This window comes from Setaria viridis, chromosome 5 (assembly GCF_005286985.2).
Source record: "Setaria viridis chromosome 5, Setaria_viridis_v4.0, whole genome shotgun sequence".
Taxonomy (NCBI): domain Eukaryota; kingdom Viridiplantae; phylum Streptophyta; class Magnoliopsida; order Poales; family Poaceae; genus Setaria; species Setaria viridis.
The window spans coordinates 21,774,733-21,792,905 of record NC_048267.2 but is presented as its reverse complement, the minus strand read 5'-3'; the positions used below and the strand labels follow the sequence as shown (position 1 = coordinate 21,792,905).

Genomic DNA, 18,173 nt, shown 5'->3' with positions numbered 1-18,173 from the left:
ACATGCGTGCTGCACGTGCACTCTACTAGTAACACGGAAAAGAAATCCCTTAATCGTACCATGTGTGGCATCTCCAATACTGCATAACGCCTATTTCAACGGAAAGAAAGTCCCCATAACGCCCCTAGTCTGCCTGTCACGTTTCGTTTGGTTATTCTCGGAGGCACCCATTATGGTCAAATTCATACTCGTTGAGACAAGAAGTAACCTAAGACCATTTGACTATACGATGTACTTTTTTTTCTTAAAGCCATGTAGGAACTGAATTGATTCTTATGAAATTCCTGTAATTCCAATAGCATGCATGTGTTACAAAGATGCCTAGGGAAAATAAGAGGATGTGAGTTTTTTTTTTTCTTTTGGCAAGGCAGACACATAATAACAAATCTATTATGGCAGGAAGCTAGAAATATTACTTGTTTTATACCTTGTTAAATCTTGTACAACTTTTTCTATATGTTGGTTACCTGTGTCCATGATTCCTAATTGTGTTTTAACTAATAACGACCACCTAACACTATATAATAGCGATGACACTAAGAATGATAATTGCAATTATGGTCTTTAGGACTCTCCTAGCGGGCAAGCTATGCTGAACTACTCTAGGATGTCTAACTCTAAATGATACTCCCTCCATCACAAATTGTAGGTCGTTTTGATTTTTTAAGGTTTATTATATTATTATGCATTTAGACATACACTATATCTAGATGCATCTTGAAAGTCAAAACGACCTACAATTTGGAACGGAGGGAGTATATAATTGCATTTATGGTCTGCATGACTGGCATTGACCCTTGCAGACCTACCGAGCCAGCTATTCTGAACTACTCTAGGTGAAAGCAGAGACCTCTCCAAGGACTCAGGAGCTGGGACGTTCATCTATCTAGATGTCCGTTATCCTTTGGTACACAATATCTACCATGGGTGATTCGATGATCTTTCAAGTAGTTTAGGAACCTGACAGCCTCCAAATTCTCTGTGAGGAGTCCCTTCAGATGATTATTCACAAGGAGCCATCTGATTATAAGCCACCTGAGTCTAAAATCAAGATGACATATCATCAGGTAACAGCCAGTACCACCTGGCGCGAAAGCAACATTATCAACATGAGCCCCCCATGGGAGCAGTGTGGTGGTGTCCAACATGCAACAAGAAGCAACATTTTAGCCTCTCGAATGGTGAAAGAAATGTAGATGTTTGGTACTGGAAATATTTGCGATGTACCTTGCAAGCAAAAGGACAAATGCTCATATGCAGTCTTAACCTGGAGAAGAAAATGATGAATATGTAAACATAATGCCTTGGCACCGAAGGAATATCATTGTTAAGTTAAAAGCTAGGAGGAAATTGCGATTACTGGATAAGAAGATGGAGATGGACGAGGCGGCAACCGGCAAAGACTAGGCTTCTGAACTTTCCTGATGTGATATATAAAATCGGATATATTCAGTGCACATGTACCAAACAAGCTGGAGTGCATAAACACCTTCTATTAATGGAGGGCCCATGAGGGCAAGGCATAAATGATTGGGGAGTTGGGGGGCACAGACATACTATCAGAGACAGTAAGGCTAAATTATCATCTATTGGTAGTACTTGAAAAGTTGAAATAATAAATGGTATGCAACATCATGAAAGTGCCTCAAACACTTAAACACCCATCAGAATTCATCATGTCGCTGCAAATTTTAATTTCCTTGTACCTTCAGGTAAACTAGAGGATTTTCCATGAAGAAAACTACCATCAGATTGCTTTATTCGGAAAAGTTCCATAGTGCAAAAGGGTGGCTTCTGGTGCCAAGAAACATCAGAGAGGAATCAGACATTGTGGGAACTGTGTGTAGCAGGAGTGGGGACCTACCCAAGTCTCTGCAACAACAAAGTTTCAACAGTCCAGCAGTCAGTTGGCAAAGCAGCAGCAACATGTGGGGGCAAAGGACCATGTCCCATTCATGTATCGCCAATCTGCAAGGGACCAAATGGTAGTGTATGGCTTTCATCAGTTCATATATGTGAAAACTCAAGTATATATCAATAATTGGAGGGTGATATCATAGCTTTGGCAAGGACGAGATTGGTCACTTGAGTAATACCAATGGCTTACAAACAAAGCCGTTTAAGGAAGAACCAAACAGGGTAACTGTGCACTTGGATCACACCGACTGAGTCCACGAATGATCTTCTGTCAATATATCCTGTTGGCGCAGTGAGCTTTGAGTGATTGCACTTGAAGGTTTGGTTTCATATCTACGTATCATCAAATCGAATCATATGAATGCAATTGGGTTTCTTTCCAGCTGGCACCACTTTAGCTTATCATATATTGGACCAAAGAAAGGATATGACCATTCATCCTGAGGTTAATATAGCTCAGTTTCACCACTAATTTCCTTCAGAATAATGAATAATGTCCGCAATACAGAAGCTACAGTACATGTAGATGCGATGCCCTGTGGAAATATTCAGCAATAAATATAGGGTTCGATGGTGCAAATAAAATAACACAGCTGAATGATGTTTAAATATTGAGATTATGTCACAGTGAAGATGACATTTCAACAGGGAGCAGCAAACGCACATGGAGATGGAACCCCATTTAGGCGCGGGAAGTACGAAATGTCCAGAATCAGCATGACATGATTGTTAAAGCAGAAGATCGCCACACTGATGCTACATACCTTCTATGAAAAGATGTAGGGCCGCCATGGACCACACCTATTTAGTAGCCAACTAGGCTTCCTATAAAAATGAATCTAAAGGCATCTGGAGTCCAAAATCAAACACAAAACAAACTAAAGCAGTAGCAGTAATATCTGACACTTTTGTTTTTGCATTACTACAGAACAGTAGGATCAGTTTTCAGTAAGATGTAATTATCACTTGGAAGCTGACAGAATCAGGAATATATACAACGGCCTCGGCATATAAAGCACAATTCCTGGACTGCACCGAAACACCGCACATATCAACCATCTGGAAATCTTGGGCACCACCAAAGTGCAAATTTTTCGCGTGGCTAATTACACAGAACCGAATCTGGTCAGCTGATCGATTGGCCAAGCGGGGCTGGCCACACAACGCAACTTGCGTCCTGTGCCGATCCACTATGGAGACCGGACACCACCTTTTAGCTGAGTGCAGATACACACGGAAAATCTGGGATCAAACGGCGATATGGCTAGCGCAGCCTAACCTACGACCAACTGAATGGCGACCTTCATCCAACGCTCTGGAGTGGTGGACAGCTATCACCACAACACCGGACTCGCCTCGCAAGGCTTTACGAAGCCTCGCCCTCCTAATCATGTGGGAAGTCTGGAAGGAGCGGAACGCACGTATTTTCAATCGCCACGAAACATCACCGACAACCCTAATGATGAAAATCAAAGATGAGACCTCGGCTTGGCTTTTGGCAGGGGCCAAAGATCTAGCGATTCTTCTATCACGCGAGTAGTCCCATTTTGGCCTTTTTGCCTTCCTTTTGTATTTCTTTTCCTTCCCGATCTGTCGGGTCTCCCTCTGTTTTTTCCTACTCTATCAATGAAATAGGCACCGCCTCGTGCCCGTTCGTTCCAAAAAAAGTTTTCAGTAAGATGTTATCTTGGTGGAAAGAAGTAAAACAATGATACCTTGGGGGTGTTTCTTTTTAATGATACCTTAGGAGTTCGGATCTTGAGAAACATCATGAGATCAATAATGGAAGCAAGTCCCACTTAAAAAGTTTAAGGACCCTTGTACACACCAAGGTCATACCTTATGGACAAGCACATAGGCACATGTTCAGTAAAAAGCTCCACAAACCAGAAGTATGTTGAGCTTTGCGGACTTGTGCAGCTTTGTTGTTCCTGGATTCAGTCAATCTGTGGATTCTTACAAACTAAACTAGCATGTCCTTATAAAAGCATTCTCTTACTTTCCAATGCAACATTTCGACAACATTCAATAAAGTTTGAGTGATTAGAAATAAGCCTATCTCAAATTTTCAGCTCCTTTTTTTCTGGAAAAAAGGGGAACTGTGCTCTTGTTTTGTTGTTGATCAAGAAAGCCAAGTAGGAGGCCTTAGTCTCATTTCACAAGGGGATGGCATACGGGGGATTACAAGTTTTCTCGGTGGTAAATAAGGAAATTCCTCAATATTATTATTGTCCACGATGCAGCAATATATATTAAAAAATATAAACCAAATAGAGTGTAGATGATGCTAACTTGAAAATCCACTATAATAGCAAAGCTCCTTATTCCGTTAGTAGATAACATACTCGCTAGCAAAACAGGAAAATCTGCTCGTGACGTTGTTTGGAATAGGATTTTATTATGGCCCAAGCAGAAGATTATACTCCCTCCGTTCCAAATTACTATTCATTTTGAATTTTCTAGATGCATAGCTTTTGATATGTACCTAAATATATACTTATGTCTAGATACATAACAAGATATATGTATATGGAAAAGCCAAAACGAGTAGTATTTTGGGATAGAGGGAGTAGTTATTCAAAGATCTATTAGGGAAAAGAGTTCAAAATAAAAGAGAAGTCATGATACCTAAACATAAAAGATGGAATAGTGTCTTTCGAACCATTTCCTATAAGATTATGGTTTTCATTACTTTTTTTTAGAAATGATTTTCATTACTTTGAGAAATGGATTCTATATCAAGCTATAGCTATTGCACTAAAGAAGAAAAAGAAACTAACATAAGTCAAAGACTCGAAATGGTGGTGAATAGAGAGAAATTATCCTGATTTTCTTGTTCCTGAAAATATTATGTATATCTCCCAGATGCTACATAGAATGGAGATTTTTCGTGTCTTTAAATTCCCATACTCGGAACTGGAAGGAGATCCATCATTTTGCAATGAAAACAACATAAAGAACTCATCACATGGCTAAGCTATCCCTAGCAATAAAAAAAGTAAAGCAGTTGATATGTAATTTCATTTGTTTACTGAACCGTAATCCAAGAAAAGGATCAGATGTGGTGAAACTGGCAATATGAGAGTTTGGGAGCCATAACACATATCAGGTTAAAAAGATGAATCAACAGAGTCTTCAAATCCATTCTCAAGTATTGTTTATACAAGAAGTATATTCTTCCGCAGTTCATCCTTGACTTAGACAATAGTAAGACAAGAAAAAAAGGGGGAACCTAATAATCATGCCAAACCTCACAACAGTGAGCATGGCAAGAAATGTGACAATATGCACAAATGAATATTATGATTACAGTGGCATATTTCTGTTAACACAAGTATGGTAGATGCAGCTGCACCATTTGGCATTAATAAGGTAGAAAAATTGTCCCTAAACTCTTGATATACCAATCTGTGGCATTTACTTGGACTAAGGGCCAATTTGGTCGGCCACCATAGTTTCCAAGCTTTGCCACACTTTCAGTGGCAGCTGCTTTCAAGATTTATACAAAATCAGTTTTTAGCCAACAGAGACATGACTGCTAGCTGCTTCTTTCCTGAGACCCTTTTCCACCATAACCCTCCGTGATTCATCTGATTCAAACCATTGTCGAATAGCAGAATGAAAGTTTGATATCAACACATGAATCCCAGGATTTTGTGGGTCAACCTCCAGCATGTGCATGGCTACCTTCTTTCCTCTTACGACATCCATGTTCGCTCTGCATGCATTCAACGTAGCGACATAGATGGCAATTGGACACTTATTTCGTCTTGCAGTTAATCTACAATATAGATCCCACACCTCGTCAATACGTCCTGCACGACCTAGCATGTCTATTAAACATGCATAGTGCTCTGGTTGTGGATCAATGCCGTACTTGCTTTTCATCAAATGTAGCATGGACTGACCTTCATCCACAAGACCAGAGTGTCCACAGGCTGACAGAACTGCCAGAAATGTAATAGCGTTTGGCAAGACCATTGGTGTGGCTTTCTCCATCATCTTAAACAAATCTAAAGCACCCACACCATACCCATGGTGACTATAAGAATCAATCATACTTGACCAGGAAACCACATTTCTGCCAGCCATCCGGTCAAACACTATCCGTGCACCCATTGTCCTCCCACATTTTGAATACATGTCAATAAGCGCATTGCATATTATGGTGTCAGAATCAAACCCACAACGAAGAACCTTGCAATGCACCTGCATACCATAAGCCAAGTTTGCTGTCGCTGAGCAGGCCGTGAGAGCACAAGTCAGCGAAATTCCATTGAGCTCAGTCCACCTCAGCATCGAGAAAGCCTCCCTAAACCAGCCATTCTCCACGCAGCCTGAAAGAACAGCGTTGTACAGTGCGGCATCCTTTGGGTACTTCGTGAGCATAAACACCCTCAAGGCATCCTCTACGAGACCACAGCTCATGTAGAGATCAACAAGGGCCGTATCCATGATGACGTCGCCGTGGCACGAGATGACGCTCCGCGCGTGGAGCTGCCGGCCAGGGCGGAAGGCGCGTGACGCGGAGCAAGCCTTGAGCATGGTGCAGAGGGTGGCGGCCGTGGGCGGGAACCCGGAGGTGGCCATGCCACGGAACGCGGCGGCGGCAGCGGCGGGGCGCGCGTGTCGGACGAGGCAGGCGAGGAGTGCGTTCCATGCGACGGTATCCCGCCGCGGCATTTCGTCGAACATGCGGGACGCGGCGCCTGGGAGCCCCGCGTTTGCGTAGGCTGTGAGGAGGGCAGTGGCCGGGATCGGGATGGGTTTGGAGAGGGAGGAGGACTTGAGTAGGATGGCATGGATGGCGGTGGAGAGGGAGGGGTGAGAGGAGAGGATACGAAGCAGGCTAGACGCCGGCGGCGGCCGCGGAGCACTCGCCATTTTGAGCGAACGAGTCCGGCCGGCATCCCACACAAACAGTGAAACAGAGCAGCAGAGCCTCACGGAACGAATTAGGTCTTGCAAACAAGGCAGCCCATCTAGGCCCGATAGACATCTTTTTCTTCATATGCGTCTATGATTCTATCATATTTATGTTTCCATTTTATTTTCCGTCCATGTACATTGTGATCATTGTAGTTTAGATCGACAATTATTTGCGTTTCATACAATTATTGTGCCCGATAGACATTTTTATTGTCGAACCAGATCATATTTTGCTTACAAAACAACCGCTGGAATTACATGACGTCAGCTGACCATAGCATCCAAATTCAGGAAAGATTGACAGTGTCTGATACCGTGGAGTTTTTATCTTTTATTGATATGAACAAATGGAACAAAGATACAGCAACTAGAGTCCTAGAAATATGCAGCTAATTGAATACGTGCAAAATGCTATATCTTTCCTTCTATACAGGAATTTTGGTGCTAGATTACTGCAGTAACGTCACATTACTTTTCTCTCGGCATGGAAATTCCATTCCTCCGTAACCTTACTACAACAACGAACAAAGAATGTGGTATTGATTGCTATGTATGTAACTGATCATTTTAAAACCCGGTGCATCACTGTCCCTTGCTTTGCCCTCGCAAAATATCTCCGAAGCCGCCCCTCATTATACGACCAAACCTAGTGCTCTCCGGCTGAGCCTGCGGATTGGGATCAGGGGCAGCGGTGGTAGCAGGGTCATGTTGCTCGCCACCTTCTTTCTTCCCAAGGAGGCTGCTCTCACCAAAGAAACTGCTGACGGAGGATGCGATCCCAAGATGCGCCCCCATTACCTTGCTGAGGCTTTCCAGTGTACCACCCGACTGTTCACGGCCTATGATTTCTAATGCCTCCTTGTGTGCAGGGTCTAGAGCATCAGGATCTTTTAACAAGTTCTGTATTGATGGCAGAAGCAGATCGCGTACACTTGTTGCTGGAAGATCTGCAACGACCAAGGACAAAAAAGATACAGTAAACATAAATTGAGGATGGCATATTTTAGTCCGTACAAATGAAACCAAGCATAGCATAGTTTCTAACAGCGTTTTTTAGTTTGTGAATGATGGGAAGATATGTTCAAAATATTATTGAACTATACAAATAAGGTACTAGCAGAGGTTGGGAAACCGCAGGGTTCAGTTTTCCAAAATGCAGTCGTCCAATACTAAAAAAAATGATAATTGAAATTTGAGACAAAACAACTACTTTTGGTGCCAGAAACCGACCCAGTTTTCCATAGTAAGAGTTCTTTCGGAGTTATGTGTAATCTGGGATGAAAACTGTGGAACCAAGCAGGTTCTGGTTTCTAGCCCTCAAAGAATATCTAAACCTTGGAATTAACAATGCCAACGATAAAGATCCAGGCAGACTTGAAAGGCAGTTGTGGCATGTATATTAAGGGGAAGGAATGCTATACTCAGGTCAGACCAACCTGTAGCATCTAGAGCCCGCAGCGCTTCACAGTATACATTTGCTCTTTCACGACGCCGTTCAATATCATCGCCGGAAGGTGTGATGCTCGTCAGCTTAAATATCTTGGTTAAAAGATGTATGTCATGTCAAAGAAAACAAAAGGCAAATGGACAAAAGGCAAGCAAAAGATGTGCAAAATTTAAGTCAAAATGTAAACATGGAATTCAAAGAGCAGGATATATTCACGTAGCCTATCTGTTGAATGAGGCACAGCCACTGCAAGTGCACGAATAACAGAAATAGTAGCTTCATGCGATCCATCTTCAAGGAAAGCATCCATTTGAATGCGTATCTTGTCAACAACCTGTCAAAGAGTTAAGGACAAAAGGAAATACACAAAGTATGTAAAATTTAAAGGAAGAAAATAAGAATCATTCTTTACCATGTCATTTTTGAAGTGCTGAGCAACAGCTCCAAATGCATCTATACTAGCATATTTTACTGTCAAGTTTTGATCAGAGCCAAGAGTAATAAGTGCTGGCAAAATATGAGTAGATGCAACTTTCACATCAATGTAGGGTACCTGTGTGTTAAAGCAAATAAGAATATCATAAACAACATTGAAGATCATTGAATCATTCATGTACAGAAAACTTACAAGTGCTTTCAGTAGAGCTGCAGCATTTATTTTCAGGCTGGTATCTGAACTCACAACCATCTCCCACAAAATATTGAAGATAACTCCATGGTGCTCCACAAATAAGCTACAATCATAAGAAGTCAGATCCATGAAAACAAATCATGTGCAGCAACATGTTTTCAATTACTCTAATTACTCACCAAAGAAACCGAACTGCATTAATAATCTCTGTAGTATGATGCATAGAAAATGAACCATCCTTGGTGTTTTGGATAAGTACTTTTCTCAGATATTCTTCTAACTGTTGACGGCTGGAAGGAGAACCCAAAATACCAGACAACAACAATGGGAACACACACATGATCGCAAGTTTTTCAGCAGTTGAAGTTTTCGGACGCAAGCCTGTAATACAATCAATACAAAGGAATGAAAAATGCAACTATATCAAACTGCCTCATCTAATAAGTAGATGTGGTCTTACCACGAACTTTTGGCTGGATTGACAGAGGAAAATAGGTAAAATCACCACTATCAATATCGCCAGCTGCTACAAGAAATACCGGTAGCATGATGTGCTCCAAATAATCTTTACCGTAGCACCCAGATACTTCCAAAAGGTACTAAATTATCCAGAAATGATTGATCAGAACTAAACCTGATGATAGTCCAATTTGTATGGGAGGTGTGGTTGCTAGATTTTACCTTCGTGATAATGGTTCTTAAGTTATCCTCTTTCACAGGCAACAAGCAGGCAAGCTTGATTAAATCAGGCAGGCAATCAGTGTGCATCCACTCAAATGCTGACCACTCAGAGTCACCTCTGTCAAGTTCCCCAAGATGCGATGACTCAGTGAAAGACGTTTTTTATTGTTCGCAAAGTCTATCTGATACTTCTTGTTTAGAGTAATTAAAAGATAAGATCAAAATGAAGAACTTACGTTGAATACAGTTTTAGGCAGGATGCTGAGAAGAAGTTTTCTGGTGTAGAGCCTGTTGGATCAACTGGTGCAAAGGGGCAAGTCTCTATAGCTTTCTGATGAATAAATGGTAGCAACTCAGTCAACATTCGAAGGAGGACATCAATGTTCCAGCGCTCTTGTTCTCCTAAAACACGAAGATGAGAGTCTATTGTACCTTCAACCCCCGAAATAGGTGGACACCGCTGAAAAACATAACAGGTTGTAAGGACTATAAGGACACGCATCATTAATAGAAAATAGAAAGTTCTCAATATTCACGAGAAAGCATACCTGAGCAGATGCCAGGATATGAGCCAATAGCACTCTTGATATCTGATCCAGTTTACCTCCCCATCTTACTACAGCAGGAACAAGCTCCTTGAGTGCGACTTCCACAACCGCCCCAGAGGGGTCACAGACCAATTGGAACATTAGTTCCTCAACCTACAAATAAAAAAGCAAAGGGAACCAGTGGACTTATGAGCAATAATATTACATTCAGTTATGTGTAACTCTCCAAGTTCTCAATTCTGAACTAAACAAAATATCCTATCCTTGTCCATAGCTTAAATTTAGCTAATCTTGTGAAATCAAATTTGTACTTATATAAGTGAGGCTGACCTTGTAATACTTGTCCAGGTTTGGAAACAGAGGAAGAAGCAATGCCAGGTTATGTGTTGCAGCTTCCCTTACAACTGTTGCAGCATCTTCGACAAGTTGTTGCACAATAGATAAAATGAGGGAATCTCGAATCTCTGGGCGAACATACACAGCAAGTTCTCCACACGATTGAGCAACAAGCAATCTGCGTTCCTCATATTGATGATTTATCTAAACACCAATAGATTAATAAATGTAAGATCATGCGCTAAAGAAAGCTAGAAGACCTATCACAAAAATGTAAAATACCTGTTCCCAACATTGAGGAAGTAGCTCAGTTTCTGTCCTCATCTCACCAACACTCTTAGCTAACTCAACACAAGCCTGCAGCCATATGACAAGGAAAACAGATATAAATATGAAAAAAATATGATGCTACAATTTACATTCATAGCAGCATACATCCATTATGATGCGTCTTTGTTGTCCATCAGGCCGTTTTATCAGGTTGAATAATGTATGAGTCAAGGAATCCCGTACATCGCTATCTGGATGCTTTTCTATAGCACATATGATCAATGGAAGAAGTTCCTGTAACCATGTAGAATTATGTAACATTAGTTGTACTTAAATGGATATGGATGCAAGCTACAAAGGTTACAAATAAACCTCACGATGGTTTATGAGCACATATGGTACAATCTTTGGAAGTGCATCTGAAACTATCTTTATAGTCTCCAGAGCCTACAGGAAAAGTAAGGAGTATCAATAGAAGTAAACAAGCGTACTTTATAGACAAAGCAGAATTACTAGGACACTAACCATCTTATCTGAAGATTTTTGTTTGCTTGGGCTCTCTAGTTTCTCAGTAGATAAATACACAGATATGCCATCTGAACTCTCCTGGATTTTACCAATCATGGAAGCTCCATGCAGACTACTATTAAGAGTTACATTTTCTGATGAGATATTCGACATAGATTTATCTTCTTCTGAAGTACCATAGCCTCCATTCTCATGAGATGAGCAAGAAACTGGAGCTTCTGAAACTGAGGGACCTTCAGCACTATTTTCTATCACTTGGTGATCTTTCTGTGTATCCTCAGTTAGATTGACTGCCGATCCTAGCTTATTTGTTATGGATTCAGATCCTTTTGAGTCTCCATCTTTATTATTCAATGTTGCTGCTTCTCCCATAGAGTTAGCGATGGAATGCGACTCCAGATCATCACTATTTCCAACAAACAATTGCTTGTTTGATTGAGCCCCTTCAATATACATCTTAAGGGCTGTAATTTCAGCTCTGCAGTCGTTCAGCTCTTTCCTCTGGACATCCAGTGACTGCCTTAAGTCTTGAACCTTTAATCAAATGAAGGTTAGGAAAGTTCAGAGAACATAAAACTATTGATCATTGGATCATGATTTCCAAGAGAATATTACCATTTTTTCCTTCTCTTTTATCTCCTTGTGCGCAGCTTCCAAAGATTTCCTCAAAGCAGCAACCTGACTATTAGCCGCTTCCCTGCTCTTGGTCAAAGAGTCCTTTTCAGCATTGAGTCGCTCATTGTCCTTAAGTAATGTTTCATTTTCCCGAAGTATGGATATTTTTTCCTGCAATACGTTACAAAATTGAAAGAAACAGTTTAGAAGCTCTATGCTTCCAAGTGAAAGCGCAAGATAAAGTGAAACTTGAACTTTTGAAGTGATAATGAAAAAGGTTGAACAGAACTATGCCATGAACTTTGTTCTGGCCCCGACGTAACCAATGGTAAAGTTTTCTGTTGATAGATTCTTCAAAATCAATAAGGCATCAATGTTTCCTACAAATAGCAGGGGGTTGATACAGGAAAGAGAAATTTCTAATGCATTACTTATATCTATGCGCGGCTATATATGACACTGTAATGCATCAATCTGTAGTTCGACACAAGTTTCAACATTGATGTCGATAATTACCTCTGCAGCCTCTGCAGTAGATGAAAGGTACTGATAGTAGTAACGACGAAGGGCATCAGGAACACAAGCTGAACTGTTTGGCCAAACATCAAGGTCTTGATCAGGAACCTGCAATTAAGATGATTGAGAGTACAAATCATGGATAAGGAAATAATCCTTCTGATCAGAAATATTAACTTCGACCGCCAATATACATAAAACTATTATAATTGGCCACATCAAAATAGTGTCGTTACCCACTAAATATCAACATCCAAGAAATATTTAAGGGGAAAAAATCACAAGCTGGTAAACATTAACATAAGTTACAACAGTACAAGGGAAAAGGTACTACATAGATAATACAGACCTCCTCAATGAATGTCATGGCTGCAAGTCGATACCCTGCCAAAAGCAAGTATTCTTTTACAGCACAGTTAAGATCTTTTCGTTCATTATCCTTTAGAGGGCCTAATGCTGAAATTTTCACTTCCCGTTTATCCTGTTGGCTAATGGATCCTTCACGTGTAGAATCACCCAAAAGGAGCCCTGTATGCCAAATATATGAATCATGTCAAGCAAACTGTGGTTCTAGACAAAGCTATCACTTATCTGCTTATGAACCTCAGTAACACAAATGGATATAAGCACATCTTATAAGGTGGAATATATACTTTCTTTATAACAAAAAATATATTGGGGGTCTTCTGATACAATATCATATATGACTTGAGTACAGTTATTGGCACAGTGACCAAAGCTGGTACAGCCTGCCCAGTTTAGTTTTGTTTATTGACAGCACTCAAACAGACGCCTTAAGCACAAGGCGCATAAATTGCAAGCCTTCAATATCTTTTCATTGTATTCTGAACCATATAAATTCCAAATTTCCATGCAGCAAGCAAAGTCTATTCTTGTGCAGATGTGTCATATTCCACTCAAAGCAATGTAAAGGCGCAAAAAAGAAAGGAAATCTTAATCCAAAAACTGAGACCAAAACTGGTTGTTTTCGTTCAGCACTGCAGCATAAAAAGGTACATCATACTGTAATGCTGTGTATAACATTGTCCATAATTTCAAGGTCACAAACCATTTGAATCTTCAGGAGATGATTCTTTTTGCTTTTGTAACTCAAGCTTCAACTGTGAAAGGTCTTCTTTGGCTAGTCGCAGATCATACTCTGCAAGTGCAAGTTTTTCTTGTGCTGCTATTTTCTCTTCTAACAAACTCTGTGGATCTGCACCTGTCAACAAAAACATATATTGAATCATCTCAATGCTTCTGTAATAAAGCTGATAACCAAGAAAATATTTAGGTGCCTGGACTGACCAAAAAGCTTAATAACTAAGCCGAGTAGGATAGTTAAATGAGCCTGGTCAAGCGACTAGTTGCACTTATCTAATTTCTCAGCAACTGGTTATGTTATGAAATGAAAGACTCTAAAAGCATGAATAGAGCCTACATTTGTAAGTCATGGTCAAACGCCGCTGGATTTTATCCAACTGACAAAACGCCACTCAAAAACACATGCCCCATACATTTATGTGGCGTTTTCTCCTTTTCCATACCTCCTACTAAGTAGGATCGGCCGGTCATCAGAGCTCACACAATAAAAGGTATATGTGCTGCTACTCTACAGATGGCATGACCCCATCGCTGTTGGCAATTGAATGAATGTAAATCGGTTTAAAAAGGAAAAAAAACATTAAAGAAACCATCATAAAAGTTAGAATTTTGACATAAATATCTGCCCCCAATGGTTTCTTTCAGCAACCTTTGTTCACTTGAAGCTTCATTTTTTGTACTTCTCCATATGATAGAAGTAGTTAGTACGAATACATACAGCACTCCAGATAACAGCCGTGGACGCCAACCAAAAGTCCGTCAAAAATGCCAGTTGAGCGCCAAAATGCATACACCAACTGAACAGAGCTGTACAATCACCAATGTAACACCGACGCCAAGGAAAAGGACAGAGTGGAACAGAGTTTGATTTCAAATCAGATTACGGAGAAACGGAGCTGGATGGGCACGCACGTCCGAGAGACAGAAGGGCCCAATTACAAAGGAGGCAGCACTGGCGGGCACGATCCTGCGAGATCCAGCCAGCGAGCCGCCGGACCAGAGTGGGAGCGTCACAGCGTGAGGCGAAGCGCGGTGCGAGACGGGGAAATGGGGTGCGTGGAACGTACCGGGCGGCGCGGAGGATGCGCGCGCGACGAGGTCGGGCGGGAAAAGCGCCGGGTCGGAGAAGAAGGCGCGGAGGCGGAGCGCGTGCGCGTGGCGTCCGTCCTCCTGCAGCTCCTGCAGCAGTTCGAACGCCGTGAGGTGGTACCGCTCCTCCAGCAGGAAGTTCACCACGCAGTTGCACAGCGACGCCCACCGCTCGTCCGCCGCGCCGCCGCCCGCCACCTCCATCCTCCTCGGGTTCCGGCGGGCCTACCTCGATCGCGGGGGAGCTCGTCGGGCGTCGTTGTGTGGCATGTGGCCGCGGGCCCGCGGCGGAAGGCAGATCTCGCGCGGGCGACTCGAGGCCGGTGGGGAGGAAGGTGGGAGGAGAGGGGTGATGTGGCAGGGAGAAGCGTCGGGGAGGGAACGGACGGAGGGGATCGAGGCGCGCGCCAACGGCTGATTCGGATGCCATGTGGCCTGCGCGTGGCACCAGAAGGGCTGCGTCGTCACTGGAACAGGTCCTGCTCCATCCACATCAGATCCTGCTCCAGCATGGAGGCAGAGAGGGCGTCTGGAAATTGGAATGGAGCTGACCAGAGCTGCAGCGCTCCGGTACGTGCGATTACGGGCGTGCGGGGCTGACCATTGACATCTCTGCTTGGCAGGATAGCTGCAGCGCTCCCGTATACGAGGGCAGAAACTAGGACGCGTATATCCGAATAATCCGAATTTAACGAATATCCAAATAATTCGAATTCATATCCGTTAAAGTATCATATATGGATATTCATATATGCATTCGTTTCTAATATTTTAGAATGTAGAACCTTAAGTGAATACATTCGAATTCATTTTCTAATAAATGTGGATGTGGATGGATATCTGATAATATCTGTATTCGTATAGTATAATCACTTCTCTAAATCAAACAATAAATATATTATTATGATTTATTTTTTAAACTAATATATTTTTTGGTTTAAATTACTTCAAATAGTTTATTTTATTATTTTTAAATATTTTTATAAACTTTTTATTTTAATTATTAATATATATTAATTTATTATAATAGTTTTATAAAAAATAATGAATAATCTTTTTCTAAATGTGTTACATTTGATTCATACATATAATTGTATGTTTAATGTTGATTTTGTTCTTTCAAAACTATTAATAAAGGGACCCAAATTAAGTGGATATCTGATCCGAATTCAAGTTATTCATTTTGCATTCGCATTCGACAACATCCGAATTCGAATTCGTATTCGAGTAAAAATGTGGTAAAAGTTCTATCCGAGTTCAATTCCATCTAAATCCGATCCGATTTTATGGTCGTGTGGGGTTGACCGTCGACATCGCTGCTTGGTAAGCGAGCTGCCTTGGCAGATTGTTTGATCACCAATTTCTCGTAAATAAATAAAGTGTATGCTTAGTTTCATACACACGTTGAGTTGGTTAAAAGTGGATGTTTCCACAATATATTATTTTGTTACGACTATTTATACCAACCATGTTCTACGTAAACCTTCCACATATTTATATGATGTGTCGAGGGGTTCAACATAAACCTTCCACATATTTGTATGAGTCAAAGGGGATTGATAATGTTTGTGGGGGATATAACCCCGGGTACTACTCGGATGGCCTAGCCACTCTCCAAAGGGGGTATCGCGGCTCATGCGAGGGGGACTCGGGATAAGCATACGGATCAAGATGACGGATCGGCATCAAGAGATATAGTTATAAATAGACATGTTTAATACTGAAAGGTAGCAGATTTCCTTGTAACCAACTAGGATTAAATCGAATCAGATTTGTAATCCTGCCCCCCGAACTATATAAGGGACCTCCTAAAAAACCCAAGCCATATTCGATACGCTGCACTCTAAGAATACAACCCCGAGCACAGGACGTAGGGTATTGCACTAATCTGGTGGTCCGAACCTGGTAAAGTCCCTTGTGTCCTTGTGTTCATCCATCTAGCTCTAGGTGCGGCAATCCCCTCCATACAATCTACCACCTTAGTCTACCTCATGGTAGACTGCCAGACTATTCCCCCGACAGTTGTCACGCTAGGTAGGGGTTCGCCATGTCAGTTGGCAAGCTTGATGGACACTATCAAGATCCTCAAGAGCTGCATCATCTTCACAGCGATGGGAGTAGCAATTCCCTTCTAGGGACATCATGCTGCCTCCGCCGCTAGCGATTGTGCGACCAACCACTCGGTCCCTCTCGGAGACCAACTTCTCATCAGGGAGGTGCCTTGCATCATCCCCAGTCCCTCGGTCGAGAAGATCAAAACCTCCGATCGGGCTACGGTACCGGTCATGGGTGACTTGGATCTGGTTAACAGATCCAATCTGATTGGTAACCAGGCCCAGGCTAACCGAGTATTTCTCGGTAGGCTGCAGCAAACTAGGAACCCATGAGTTCCGGTCGACAATCTGCTGTACCCTACAGTAGGAAAGGACGGAGCCTCCGTGGCTCTCTCCACTGACAATCTTGTCCAAGCTATGGATCGGATCGCATCTCAACTGGCCGAGTGCATAACCCTCTGCGAGTCTACTCTCGGAGGGGCGCCAACTGGTTTGACCCGTCAGATCCGTATCCGTTACGGACTGAGGAGCGCCGCCACCACCTTCCAGGAGGCGATGCGGGAAGCTATGGCGAGATTGAACTTCTTTGACTCGGTCAATGACCAGTCGGATAAGGACGAGCCGCAGATCGTGGCTATTATCAATAGGCATCCGCCAGCCAGCGACTCCCTGTTTCCAATCCTGGAGGAAGGCATGGAGACGGATTGCACCACCGACCCAGATCAGCTATCGGAGGGGTGCTCTTGGACACAATTTGCGATGGGTCTAGAGCCAGAGGCAGAAGATGAAGACCAGACGAAAACTTTCGTTGAATCTACTAATGACTCTGAAAACAACTCGCCCTCAGGTTTCGTTTACGTCGTCGCTCCAGTGGCACCGGTCTCTAATGATGAATGAACTGTGGAGGGGAAATGGAGTAGGCCAAGGCACAATGCATTCAGAAGAACACTGTTAGGCGACAACAGATCCTCAACGCTGCTGAGAATGCCAACGGCGATGGAGACCATGCTGAGTCCCACCGAGATAGGAGGAGAAGGTCGCGAGGCAGCAAGCAACGCACCCTTCGCCCCCGTAACCTCGAGCAGGAGTTCACCATGGAGTACGGTGGTCACAAGGTTTACATGACTCCAAAGGAGAACCTTGTCACTACCAATGAAGAGCTCGCAAAACTTCTTCCCAACCCTCTAGGATGGGCTCGAGTGCAAGCGATGGTCTAGACTGCTGCGACCTTGATCAACCGTATGGACCCATCTCCACCGGTTCGACAGAAGCGTGGTGGAACTTCCAAGACGCAACGCTCTGGTTCACGGCGAGACAAAGACCTCCGCGATCAGATCTACCGAGGATGCGATGTAAGGCACACAATCAACATTCGTGTCTCCCACTGAGAGGATGAGGAGATTCAGCACAGGGAGTAGTACGACCGAGAGCACGGACCTCCCTAGTAGGGCGGACGCCGTGGCAAGACACCCGAACCTGAGTTGGAGAGCGACTATGAGGAATCCGAC

The 18,173-nt window shown here is 42.6% G+C and overlaps 2 protein-coding genes across 4 annotated transcripts; both read right to left on the bottom strand.

Annotated features, from left to right (window-relative positions):
* Positions 1 to 5,027: 5,027 nt before the first annotated feature.
* LOC117856987 (pentatricopeptide repeat-containing protein At5g66500, mitochondrial) lies at positions 5,028 to 7,013 on the bottom strand. Its single transcript, XM_034739450.2, has one exon. The coding sequence runs from the start codon at positions 6,799 to 6,801 to the stop codon at positions 5,434 to 5,436; it is 1,368 nt and encodes a 455-aa protein (XP_034595341.1). The 5' UTR covers positions 6,802 to 7,013; the 3' UTR covers positions 5,028 to 5,433.
* Positions 7,014 to 7,157: 144 nt separating this feature from the next.
* Positions 7,158 to 14,960, bottom strand: LOC117856986 (uncharacterized). Of its 3 annotated transcripts, XM_034739449.2 has the most exons (20): positions 14,590 to 14,960; positions 13,488 to 13,640; positions 12,768 to 12,946; positions 12,419 to 12,526; positions 11,903 to 12,073; positions 11,285 to 11,821; positions 11,132 to 11,206; positions 10,925 to 11,053; positions 10,772 to 10,846; positions 10,484 to 10,693; positions 10,154 to 10,306; positions 9,842 to 10,065; positions 9,606 to 9,723; positions 9,385 to 9,523; positions 9,104 to 9,305; positions 8,922 to 9,027; positions 8,706 to 8,846; positions 8,504 to 8,627; positions 8,283 to 8,399; positions 7,158 to 7,793 (listed from the first exon to the last, which is right to left on the bottom strand). In XM_034739449.2, exons 1-20 carry the CDS (start codon positions 14,813 to 14,815, stop codon positions 7,429 to 7,431), a joined length of 3,552 nt encoding a protein of 1,183 aa, XP_034595340.1. In that variant the 5' UTR covers positions 14,816 to 14,960; the 3' UTR covers positions 7,158 to 7,428. The 3 variants fall into 3 exon arrangements, 1 of the variants encoding a protein (XP_034595340.1); XR_011898410.1 differs by having other exon boundaries at positions 7,655 to 7,793; positions 8,283 to 8,627; positions 13,488 to 13,634; positions 14,590 to 14,959; XR_011898411.1 differs by lacking the exon at positions 14,590 to 14,960 and adding an exon at positions 14,172 to 14,341 and having other exon boundaries at positions 7,655 to 7,793; positions 8,283 to 8,627.
* Between the last annotated feature and the right edge of the window lie 3,213 nt (positions 14,961 to 18,173).

Coding starts and splice junctions, on each gene's coding strand:
- LOC117856987 (XM_034739450.2), bottom strand. CDS start 6,801: ATGGCGAGTGCTCCGCGGCCGCCGCCGGCGTCTAGCCTGCTTCGTATC.
- LOC117856986 (XM_034739449.2), bottom strand. CDS start 14,815: ATGGAGGTGGCGGGCGGCGGCGCGGCGGACGAGCGGTGGGCGTCGCTG. Junction 9,306..9,384: donor AATCCAGCCAAAAGTTCGTG/GTAAGACCACAT, acceptor ATTGTATTACAG/GCTTGCGTCCGAAAACTTCA. Junction 8,847..8,921: donor CAGCTCTACTGAAAGCACTT/GTAAGTTTTCTG, acceptor TTTAACACACAG/GTACCCTACATTGATGTGAA.